Consider the following 13,221-nt stretch of genomic DNA (forward strand, 5'->3'; position numbering starts at 1 on the left):
CTTCGTCTACGACTGTTTTTTTTTCTTCTTCCTCTGCTTCTTTGTCTGCGACTGTTTTTTTTTCCTCTCTTCTTCCTATGCTTCTTCTTCGTCTACGATTGTTTTTTTTCTTTTTTCCCTCTTCTTCGTCTACGACTTTTTTTTTTCTTCTTCCTCTCTTCTTCCTCTGCTTCTTCTTTGTCTGCGACTGTTTTTTTTTTTTTCCTCTCTCCTGCTGGGCTTCTTCTTCCTCTACGATGTTTTTTTTTTTTTTTCCTCTTCGTTCTTCCTCTGCTTCTCGTCTATGACTTTTTTTTTCCTCTTTCTTCCTCTGCTTCATTCTTCTACGACTGTTTTTTTTTTTCTCTTCTTCCTCTGCTGCTTCTTTGTCTGCAGCTGAGTTTTTTTTTCCCTCTTCTTCCTTTGCTTCTTCTTCGTCTACGGCTGGTTTTTTTTTCCTCTCTTCTTACTCTGCTTCTTCTTCGTCTGCATCTGCTTTTTTTCTTTTCTTTTCCCCTCTGCTGTTCTCGAATGCTTCTTATGGAGGCTACCGGTTCTTTCTATGCTTCTTCTACTTCTTCTCTGCTTCTCTGCTAGTGTTTCCTTTTTTTTTCCCCTGCAAGTAGACGTAGACTGTAATCTGTATTTTGAATTTATGATTGCATGATTACTACTATTGTGCATTAGTGTTGTGCATTAGTGCATAAGTGCTATGCTTTTTCTCTTATGAATTTTTTTTACTACTGCATGATTCCTTCTTCTCCTGCTAGTGCATTTCCCTGCTACTGTAGATAGACTGTAGTGCATTAGTTATTATTTTTTAGATTGTAGAGTGCATTAGTGGCAGTGCAATGCTTCTTCTCTTATGAATTTTTTTTTACTACTATTGACTGTTGTGCATTAGTGCAATGCCTTCTCTCATTTTTATTTCTTATTTTTTGTTACTTAGTTTCTCTTGTTGTTGTTCCTTATGTTTGTGTAGTACTGTAGTTTATTCAAATAGATATGGCTACTAGTGGTAGTGGCGGGCCATCTGCTAGCACTGGAGCATCAACATATGATCCAAGCAAAGATCCAACTAGGAAGGCCAAATCAAAAGACCCCGGGTGGAAGTATGGATATTTGCCAGATCTTAATGATAAGAACTTAGTGCGATGTACACTTTGTGGAAAAGATGCCAAAGGAGGAATCAAAAGGCTTAAGCAACATTTAATTGGTGGGTATGGAGATATATCAAAGTGCCCAAAAACAATTGCAGCAATCGCTAGAGAGATGCATGAAGCTATCATGCGAAATCAGAAGAGGAAGCCTTATGTATTTGATGAGGATTATTCTGTTGATCATCAGCAGGGAGAGGATTTGCTTGAAGAGATAGAAAGTGGAGGGCAACTCCAGTCTGGTGCACCAAGGCCCCCAACTATAGACTCCTCAATAAAGAACCTTGTGCCAAGCTCTGGGACATCTTCTAAACGGAATAAAGCTAATGTTATTACATAAGTGGCAGTAAAGGGTCCGATAGATTCTTATCTTCGACGGACTCCTGAAGAAATAGTTGGTGAGAGGAGGTCTAAAGGTTCTACCCAGACAACAATACAAAGCAGCTTAAGATCAAATGCAGACAGAGAGAAAACTAATGCATATGTTGCAAAATGGTTTTATAAAACTGGCATCCCATTCAAAACAGTCAAGTTAAGGAGCTTTGAGGAGATGGTTGAAGCCATTGCGCAGTTTGGGTCAGGATATAAGCCCCCTTCTTACCATGAGTTGAGAGTGCCCTTGCTACAGGATGAAAAAGCTCAGATTGACTATATCAAGAAGAAATATGAAGATTATTGGAAAATGCACGGGTGCACTCTTATGTATGATGGGTGGACTGACAAGAGAGGTAGACACTTGATTAATTTCCTTGTCAATTGTCCATTGGGGACTTATTTTATGGGCTCTGTAGATGTATCTAGTGAGTCTCAATATGCAGACATGTTATTTCAGCTGCTTGATAGTAAAATTGAAGAAATTGGGGAGGATAATGTGGTACAAGTAGTTACAGACAATGCAGCTAATTATGTTGCAGCTGGTAGAATGTTGATGGAAAAACGGAGTAAGCTTTATTGGACTCCTTGTGCAGCTCATTGTTTGGACCTCATGTTAGAAGATATTGGCAAGTTGAAAGCTTATAAAACAACAATAGAGAGGGCAAAAACAATGACAAGTTTTATCTACAGACATTACAAACTCGTTGATGCTTTGAGGAAAAAGACAAATGGAATAGATCTGGTGAGGTCTGGAGTTAAAAGATTTGCTACCTCATTCTTGACACTACAAAGTTTGTACAAGAACAAGGATGCCTTGAAGCAATTATTTGTATTTGATGATTGGAATAGTTCTAAGTTGTCCAAGACAGAGGCAGGTAAGAAAGTACTTGAGACAATACTTGCACAAACATTCTGGAACAGTGTACTAGATTGCTTAAGAGCATCCCAACCAATTTTAGTTGTCTTGAGGTTAGTAGATGGTGATGAGAGGCCTGCATTGCCTGAAGTTTATTTGGCAATGGAAATAGCAAAAAAAAGGATAAAAGTAAATTTTGCCAACAAAGAACGGTCATGGAAGAAGGTGTTAGCAATTATTGATGACCGTTGGGAGGTCTAAATCGATCGACCTTTATATGCTGCTGGCTTTTACCTAAATGCTAGCAAATATTTTGACTACATCAATGATGAGAGACTCCCTTTTGAAGAATCATGTAAAATACAAGATGCATTCATGACAGTTATTGAAAGAATGGTGCCCGACTTAGCTGTGCAAGACAAGATCATACGTGAGTCTCAAATGTACAGAAAATGTGAAGGTAGCTTTTCAAGGAGTTTGGCTATTAAACAACGGAAAGCCGGTGAAGGAGCATTGGATCCTAGTAAGTACTAAGTATTTTTTTTTTTTTTTTTAATTTTAATAAGTATTTAACAATATGTGTATCTAATTTTTTCCTTATATATAGTCTCTTGGTGGGAAACACATGGATCTTCGGCCCCTACACTTCAACAATATGCAATACGCATATTAGGCCTTTGTTGCTCCGCTTCCGGTTGTGAGCGCAATTGGAGCACATTTGATTTTGTACGTATTTTTTAAATATTAGTTTGTAATTATACTTTTTACATCTATTTCTTGACTTAAATAAAGAGTATTTATGGATTCAGATTCACACCAAGAAGAGGAATAGACTAGAACATCAGCGCTTGAATGATCTAGTCTATATCCAATATAATCGTCGGCTTCATTCAAGGTTCCAAGAAAGAAGGGAAAAGGGCAGCAATTATGATCCATTAATTCTTGATGAAATGAATTGGAGTAGTGAATGGATAACAGGGGAGCAAGAAGATGGAGATTTAGTCCATCCTGGAGACGACCTCACATAGGGAGATGTTGATAGAGCAGTTGGTGCATCTACATCGGTGGGGGGTCGTAATTTACCTAGGAGGGCTCAAGGATCAACAAGTGCAACCAATATTTGCTACACACATCGTGGTAGGGGGAGGGCCACTATTGAGGAATCGTCAGATGATGAAGTTGAAGAAGAGGTCGACGATGTGGTGCGTGATGATGAAGATATTGAAGAAGACTTTGGTGATGGGCCAACTGATTCTATGAGTCAACAACAACAGGAGGGAGAAGAAGTAGATGTTGATTTGTTAGCTTGATTATGGTTAAACAAGAACAAAGTTTAGCTTGATGGTTTATTTTGTTGTTTTAAAATTTATACTTTAAAGCTTACTAAAGTTTAGCATTTTGGTTTATTTTTATGTTTCTCAATTTCCATTAGGTGTTTTTAATTCTCCCCAGGTAGGATTGGAACCCATAGCCTATAACCTATCATGAGTTATGACTCATATATTAAGGAACAAGGTTTCTCTTGTTGCTTAGTGCTTTAGTATCACTAACTTATACGTATTGATTGACAGGGGGTCAAACATTAAAATATCATGGTTCATGGACTCATGGTCTATGATGGACTTTGTGGATCTTGTTTTGGGCATCATAGAGGTAAGTATATCTAACTACATACTTAAATAGTTAAATATTATATTATTTATAATATTTCATTAGGAATTATATGTTGTTATGCCTTTTGTTTTATTTATAGCTTTTTTTTTATGAATAATTTTTTTATTTTTTGTTGTGTTTTCTCATGTTAGAAAATATATCACCTTGCAATTTGCATTGATATGAATTTCATGTTGAATGTTGATTCTTGTCTCTTGATGTTGCTTAAAGTGTACTTTTTTCCCTTGATGTTGCTTAAAGTCGTGCTTCTTGTATTTTGATATAACTTAAAGGCTTGATTTTTTATAAGCAATTTAAAATTAAGTATATCATTGTTGTACAGTTATACTAGATATTATAGATATATTAAAAAAATAGTAACGTCTTTTTTGGCGCCTTATTCACCTTAAGGCGGGCGCCTTCTCGCCTAAGCGCTTAGACAACCCTCCAGCGCCTTGGTTCGCCTTGACGCCATGACAACTATGATGATAAGCGTAAACAGATAGGGACTTAGAGCTGTTCCTTGATGCAACCCAATGGTAATTGGGAACTCACTTTTGTGACCTCCCATAGATCTCACATTATATAACACCCCTCATACATGTCTTTAATTATGTCCATGTACATACTAGACACCCCTTTCTTCTCTATGCATACTACATTAGCTCTCGGGGGAATCTGTCATAGGCCTTTTTTAGGTCGATGAAGACCATATGAAGATCCTTTTTGTAGGTTCTTATTTTTCCATGAGCTTTCGTAGAAGGTAAATCACTTATGTCGTATATCTCCTAGGAATAAAACCAAATTGGTTCCTCGAGACTCTAGATTCTCTTCTTATGCAGGCTTCGATGACCTTCTTCCATACTTTCATAGTATGACTCGTAAGTTTTATGCCTTTATAGTTCTTTCAACGCTGAATATTGCTTTTATTTTTGTAGACTGGGACAAAACTTCTCCATTCATCAAGCATCTTTCTTGTGCTCATAATCTTATTAAACAACTTGGTTAGCTAGGCAACGCCACACACTCCCAAACCCTTCCACACTTCAATTGGCTTGGTGTCTTACCAACTTTCATCTTTTTCAGGGCATCTTTAACTTAGTCGCTCGTATCTTTTGGACATATCTATGGTGCCTATTGTTATAATGGATACTCTCATTACTCCTTCATGTGTTGTCTCCACTTAGTAAGACACAAAAATACTCAATCCATCTGTTAATTTCATCATTGTTTACAAGAACTCTACCATCTTCGCTCTTGATACAACAAACAATGTCAAAATCTCTACTCTTCCTGTCTCGGATTTTAGCTATCTTGTAAATATGTTTTTCCCTTTCTTTAGTGTTTAAATTGTCATACAAGTCTTCATATTTTTTCACTTGTGCTTTCCCCACACTCTTTTTTGCCTCATTCCTTGCAGCCTGTGAGGGTAGCGGCCGGTGACAAAATTGGGTGTCTACATAGCCTTATACCTTTCTTGATCTTTGGCCTCCTTCGTCCTTTGCCAAATCTTAAAACTGTCTTTCTTGAGCTTAATGGCAGCTTGCACTTCCTCATCCCACCACCAAGTCTTGCTAGGGGCTAACCGAGTACCATTAGACACCCCTAAAACCAATCTGTCATCCCAGTCCGCATCGTGTTGGCATCTCCATCAAAATCCCACTTTCCTTGCTTCACCACTTTATTGGTAAAGGATCCCAAAGACTCTCCATTCAATCTCCACCACCTTACCCTAGGGCAAACAGGTTTTCTTGGATTATGCTTCAACACACTGTGGTACATATCCAAGATCAGCAATCTATGTTGAGACGTTAAGCTTTCACTAGGTATAACCTTGCAATCCTTACATAACATTCTGTCAGACCTTCTAGTAAGGAAGAAGTCGATTTGGCTGGTATGTTGTCCACTTTTGTAGGTGATCAAATGTTCTTCACTCTTAGAGAAGATGTTCACAATTGGTAGGTCATAGGTTATCACAAAGTCTAATAGTGAGGTCCCATCCTCATTCCTCTCCCCAACTCTGTAACCTACATGAACCTCTTCATAACTTCTCCTATCTCTACCAACATGACCATTCAAGTCTCCTCCGAAGATTATCTTTTCCTTTGAACCAAAACCATGCAATAAGTCATTCATGTGCTCCCAGAATGGTAACTCACTACTTTCATCCAACCCTGCTTAGGGTGCATACACGCTGATTATGTTGACCACCTCTTTATCTAACATAAGCTTTATGGATAAATTATATCTCTAACCCTTTTAACATCCGCAACATCGTTTTTTAGGTCTTTATCCACCACAATGCCACATCTTTCTTTAGTCACATTCACATACATTGAAAATTTGAAATGACCTAAAATAAGCCACATAACAACATAGGTCGTACAGTACTGATTATATAATACATATAGATGTATTAGACTCATTGTAGAGGCCTAGACTCTTATTACTGAAATGAGTGCCAGGCCATATCATTATAATAACCACCATATTGTTGTTGTTGATGTCAAAGCATGTTTTGCTTAGATTGAATTACAAAGGTTGGCCATGTCATAGTATGCCGGAAATAATACTCGATGTCTTCCAAAGCAGTCCTATAAACATCATTAGCAACATACTAGAGGTACCGTAGCCTTGGGTAGATATCTCTGAAACTAAATGAGATGGATTGAGATCCGCCGCTACTGGATGGTGCCTTTCACACTGGAACCTGCACCGGCATGTATGGCTAGGGGGCTGGAATCCTGAAGATGCTATCCACAAAACCTAATCCAATTTGGGAGTGTGCTTGACCCTCATACTCAGAGGCAGAGGGGAAAGAGGTGGCGTTTAGGTGTCCAAACTGACCAAACTGACTATAATAACTATAGTCTAAACCGGTGGTGCTCGTGCCATATATAGCTGGCGGTGCGTGCAACTGCTCTCCATAAATACCACTCTCATACTTTAGCTGCTTCCTAGAGTGTCAGTCAGGCTCCTAATCAAGATGTCCATAAATTCTATGCTATTAGGCTCCTCTCCACCAGATATGAATCGACGACGTGAGACTCTCTTGTAGGGTGTGGGGGCATGTGCACCATGGTCCATATCTTGTATGGCATTAGTGAACTCAGTCTCTCCTGTGTAGTGCATCAGCTCCGGTTCAGTGTAATGGTACCTCTCGCGCGTCCCCTCTTTACCACCATCTTTACCACCATCATCCCATCACCATCACCATCACCATCACCATCACCATCACTACAGATCTACTACTAGCACCACCCGTAGCTCCCACACCATCATCATCATCACTGGAATGTGACCAAACGGTGTCAGGCTCCACATCAGCACAGGAAGCATTAGACTCGAAAGGCTTGGGTATTTTTGAAAGCTCACGGCCCTCTTGAGACATCATCATCCACGTCAGTATCCATCTGACTAGTTACCACAGGGTCGGGCCTACCCCCAACTTAATCCATAAGTGGCTCACCTCGATCCGTCACCCATTGGTGTAGGGGATCCTCCTTATTTGAGTGCTCTTGAAAAATGTCAGCAAGTTCAATTGGTTCATTATTACCCTCCATGCCTTGGCATATGTGTTACATCTTCAATCTCATATTGTAATGCACAAACACCAACTGCTGTAGCTTTTTGTGACCTAGTCAGTTCCACCTTTTGGGGTGGAGCAATGAGAATGTACTTCAATTGCGCTAACATCCTAATGCAGAACAAGTTTGGGAGAGCACCTTAATTGCTATCTTGCTATCTTTCTCAAGTGCATCTTTCCCATAAAGGACCCACCATTCACCAAGGTCAGTACCTTATCTTCCAGCCACTACCGTTGCACGATCAAAACTCCCTTTAGCATCCTTGAATTCCTTTATCTATGCATATTTTAAACATTAATACAAATTAATACACAATAGAGCATTCCTTAGGACTTAAGAGACTATGAGTTAGGACAATTTTGAATAAATGACTCTCACCTCAGTATTGCATTTTGACTATAGGTTAGCTTTAGGGGCCAACTTTGCCACCACAAGTTCTACTGCTTGTGGCAATGTATAGTCCATTCCTAGATTCTACTTGTAGTAACTTAGGATTGAGATAATATGCTGTAAATTCCATGAACAACTTCTCGTTGAATGTAAAGTAACTTTAACGTAGATTAAATTTAAGTTAAAAAACTTACCATCTCTATGCAGTGGATGCATCAAATGTTTTTCCAATCTCTCCTTAATAATTTTTCTGTAAGACTTTTGCACCCTTAGGAATGGATGCTCTCACCTTCTCCATTTTTTCCATTGTAGCATACACATATAGCAAGGTAGGTTTCCTCTCGGAGTCTACTAACCTCAAGACAGTTACCACTGGCCCAAAAGTAAGAAGGATCTTCTTCACATTCTACATTTCTACCGGAATTGTTCACTAAAGATGGTGGCTTGTGCTGCCCTACCACCTGGCGAACTCGATTCCCTCCATCAAACCCACTCCCCACTGGAAAACATTAGTTAGCATCCACTGCTATTGGGTGTCTCTCTAAGGCAACCTCATTAAATTCTTGATCTAACTTTTGCTTCTCTGCCCTCTTTAACCTTCCACCCTGTAGACGTCTAGCAATATTTTTTTTGCACTTCATAAGGAACTTGGGGGCATTTGGCAACATCCTTGTACCGACCAGCCAAATATTGCTTCAATTTAGTGGCACCTTTAGAATTAATCATTTTCTTACAATACCTATATTTTGACTTTTTTTTTTTTTTTTGGTCATATGACATTGAATCTCCATGTAACCATGCAATATCTCCATTTCCACCTTCAGCACTAGACATTGTGCCCTAACTTTAAACACTATTACATAAAAGAATGCATCCATTAGGAGCTATTCAACATCATATGTTAAATAGTGTATGCATTATAAGCTATCCAACATCATATAGCTATTACAGATTAATCCCCTACTTATAAATTTTTCTTAATTTTAAATTAATTTTTTTTATAAATAATAAATTATAATAGACTGAAACAAAGAACATCATTTTCATTTTAAAATACACTAACAGTACTTACATTACATTAAAATAATTTTCAAAACCATAAAAATGACTAACATTAAATGAGTATGAATTATATTTTTATTTTCATTTATTTTTTTGGTAAGAAAATCATTTATTTAAACAGGAAAAAAAATTTAAAACAGAAAAATATATTTTCCTCCATGAATCCATAGATCAGTGTTTATGCATCACATATAAAAAAAAAAACAATGTAAACAAACAAGTGTTGATGTTTCCATGAAAAAATGAGTTTGTGAAATTTTTTTTTCCTAAAATGCTTATTGAGAAGAAAAATACCTCCTATTGTGGATGAGGAAGTGATCTTCTCCACTCTCTAAGCTTTAATAAGTGTAGGAATGAAATTTGGCAGGCGAAAACACCAAAATCCTTACTCCTTAGTGTTTTTTCTTCAAAAGAGTAGAGAGAAGTGAGATAGAGGTGAGATTTGGCGAGCTTTGGTGAATGGGATCGAAATATGGTATTTATATCATATGGGTTTGGTCTAGTTGAACCAAAACCAACTCGAACCGAGTTGGTTGGCAAGATCTCGAGATCTCGGTCTAGTTTTGGTACATTTTGTACCTCGCCATGCATCTTGGTTTGGCCTTTTGAAAAAACTAGAAAATAACGAGATCTCATCGGGATCTTAAACCATCATGGGCAACTGAACAGGCGCCCAGGTCTTGAAGACGTTCCTGGAGATAAAGTAACTCATAAATGCCATGCACCATGGCTCACAACTCAGCGTCGACACTAAATCTGGTGTAACAAGATTTCCACCAAGAAAGATGTAATATCTTGATGTAGATCGACAGTCATCTTGAGAGCCAGCCAAATCTACATCAGTATAAGCCTCTACACACATATGATTCGAAGGGGAGAACATGATGCCTTTCTGTTACGGTCCTGGAAGAACTCAACCGCATAAACCGGCTTACAAAGTGAAGATCTAAGACCATATCAACCCGCATCAATTTCCATAGGAAACCGATGTGGGATTAGCCCCCATAGGCTGATATGGGATCTTAACATACCACCACGCTTCAGAACCCGACATCCATGGTGGCCCACTCCGGATCAGGTAGCCCTTTCTAGGTGGCTTTCACTCTACTCTAGGGTTTGTGTGTGGGTTGGGCCGAGGATTGACTGCTCTGATATCACTATTACGGTCCTGGAAGAACTCAACCCCATAAACCGGCTTATAAAGTGAGGAGACCCAAGACCATATCAACCCACATCAATTCCCATAGGAAACCGATGTGGGATCAGCCCCCAAAAGCTGATATGGGATCGTATCACTTTCCTTGGAGCTGATTCAGGTAACAAAGAATGTGAAACACAACTTTCATGTGAGAAGAATAGGGATTATGCTTGTATTGACTCACTAAACTCATTGCATGGGCAATGTCTGGTCGAGTATGGGACAGATAAATAATTCATCCAAGCAGCCTCTGATATTGACCCTTATCAACCAGTTCACCTTTATTGCTTTTCAAATCAGTATTAGTCTCAATAGGTTTATCAAATGGCTTACATCCTAACAAACCAGTCTTTGAATGAAGATCTAGGGTGTATTTTCACTGGGAGAGAAGTAGTACACCTTTAGTAGACCATGCCACCTCAATACTAAGGAAGTACTTGAGCCTACCTAGCTCCTTGATCTCAAACTCCTTATCTAGATAAGCCTTGAGTTTAGAGGTTTCAGCAAAGTCATTCCCAGTGACGACTATATCATCCACACACATAATTAGGGCAAGGTTCAAGGTATCGGGTTTCGACCTTTGGGGAGACCGAAATTTCGGAGGAAACCAGGAAATTTTTCCTGGTTGGGTGGAAACTTTGGTTTCGACCCTCAAAATGTGTTTTGTTTGCCTATTTTTTGTGTACGTCCTATTTTAGACATTTCTAACACATTCACATAATTAGTTTCATGGAAAAACACCTAAATTCATACTTGTGGGGTGAACCAAAGTTTGGTAATGTGCGTTGAGTCGTTGACTGAAAGTTTGGAACTATACTACATAAGTACATAGTCTACATTGTAAGTAATCTACAATCTACAAAAGTACATAATACATAACGCAAAGGATCCAAAATAAATAATAATAATATTACATAATTGTGAGTTATCTCTCAACACTCAAAAGTCAATTCTAGTCTATGAGCTGCATACTACTCAAGTAAAAGATCCACCATACTATCCATACCCACCACATATCCAAATGAACTGGTGCTCTTGAAGGACGGCACACAAGGTTTGGGGCAAGGTTCACGGTATCGGGCTTCGACCTTTGGGGAGACCAAAATTTTGGTTGAAACCTGGGAAATTTCGAGGATACTGGGGAATTTTTTCCGGTATGGTGGAAACATAGGTTTCACCCCCAAACAGTGTTTTTATTTAAACATTTCTAGCACATCATATTTAAATTCTAAATTCATATCATTAGTTTCATAAAAAAAAAAAAAAAAAAAAACACACACACACACATAAAGTCCTACTTGTGTGGTGAACTAAAGGTTCGATAGACATGACGCTGACTTGTTGACTTAAATTCTGAAACTTTACTACATAATGACTATATATAGTCTACAATCTACATAAAAACATAAGACATAATCCAAATGATCCAAAATAAAAAAAATATTACATTTTATCTATCAACACTCAACAATAGTGAATTAATTACTCAACACTCGAAAGTAGTGACTCAATTCCAAGTAAAGTGTCTAGGCGGTTCCATCCCACGAGTTGCGTACCACTGCAGATGTCGTAGCAGCTCCTCTGAATGAGTGACATATGCATCCCATGACATGTTCTGGGCCCAATTATCTTGATAGTCTCTCACCGCTCTTGTATAAGATTCATCATCAACATTAGCTAGGTATCCAAACCTGGGGAATGCGTTCGTCACAATCATAGGTTGTGGGTATGGCACAGAAGGTTGGGATAAATACCCAAAGATATTGTCAACAAAAGATGACCCACCACCTGTAGAACCCTCCTGTTCGAATGAGGAAGAAGATTCACCATACTATCCATAACCACTACCATATCCAAATGAACCGATGCTCTCAAAGGATGGTCCACCGGCATATACACCATACTGTCCCGGATACCCATAACGCGATGCAGCTGATCCGGCACTTTCAAAGCCGCTAACGCTATAATGTATTGGACTAGAGCTCGAGTCAATGAATTCTGGTGCATGCCAATGCCCAGATCCTCCACCCTGTCCAAACTCCATCTTCATCATTTCAATGGCTGCCCATATGATTGGTAAGGTGGGTTTCTTTTGTGAGTCAACCAACTTTAAGACGCTCACAATCAGATCTAATATCCTCACCACTATCTTGAGATCCTCCCAGAATTTTTCACCAGAAATAGTTGCCTGGGCTGCTTTTCCTCCCTGAGAGTTAGATCCATCCCAATTAAACCACTCCTCAGAAGCAAACATGGATCTCAATCTAGACTTCTTCTCAAAGCTCTTCAAGGCGATGTAGTTCGTTGCGAACCTTATCAATCTTGGCCTCACCAAGTCCCCACCACATTTTGTTCTTAACAAGTTCAGAGCAAACCCATAGTTGTACACATATGTGGTCACCTGCCTCGCTTTCTCTACCACACTTTTTACAATCTTCAAACTTCCTATGTCTTTTAACATGAGATCTATACAATGGGCTGCACAAGGAGTCCAAAATAGATGGTACCTTCGATTGTTCATTAGCTTTTCCCTAGCTTTCTTGAAGTTGCTCCCATTATCAGTGACAATTGTACCACATTCTTGACCCCAACATCCTTTACCACCTCTTTCAAGAGGTTGTAGATGTATTTTGCATATTTCTTCTCACGGGATGCATCAACTGACTTTAGGAAGATTGTCCTTCCATCACAATTCACCATGAAATTGATGATGGACCGTCTAGTGGGTCTAGTCCATCCATAACACCTCACGGTCACTCTATAATACTCCCATATTGGCTTCATATCCTTAATGTAATCTACCAACTCTTTCTTCTGCTTTGGAAAATATACATTGTACATCTTATAAGCTATTGGCCCTTCACACCTGGACTAGCCCTATCAATCTCATCCAGCAGGTTTTGGTATGACCCTGTGGTCACATTGGCTGGAATGCTATGATAGAAAGCCCACTTGGAGAAAGCC

At 38.9% G+C, this 13,221-nt stretch overlaps 1 protein-coding gene across 1 annotated transcript in view; it reads left to right on the forward strand.

Moving 5' to 3' along the window:
- Positions 1-984: 984 nt before the first annotated feature.
- LOC122078124 overlaps positions 985-13,221 on the forward strand; it is a 49,081-nt gene continuing 36,844 nt past the window's right edge. Inside the window, exons 1-6 of the mRNA XM_042643986.1 lie at positions 985-1,378; positions 1,484-2,053; positions 2,105-2,480; positions 3,509-3,653; positions 3,800-3,819; positions 3,939-4,020. Coding sequence (XP_042499920.1) covers positions 985-1,378; positions 1,484-2,053; positions 2,105-2,480; positions 3,509-3,653; positions 3,800-3,819; positions 3,939-4,020 — 1,587 coding nt within the window. The remainder of the gene's footprint in view (positions 1,379-1,483; positions 2,054-2,104; positions 2,481-3,508; positions 3,654-3,799; positions 3,820-3,938; positions 4,021-13,221) is intronic.

Source organism: Macadamia integrifolia, chromosome 5, assembly GCF_013358625.1.
Source record: "Macadamia integrifolia cultivar HAES 741 chromosome 5, SCU_Mint_v3, whole genome shotgun sequence".
NCBI classification, from domain to species: Eukaryota; Viridiplantae; Streptophyta; class Magnoliopsida; order Proteales; family Proteaceae; genus Macadamia; species Macadamia integrifolia.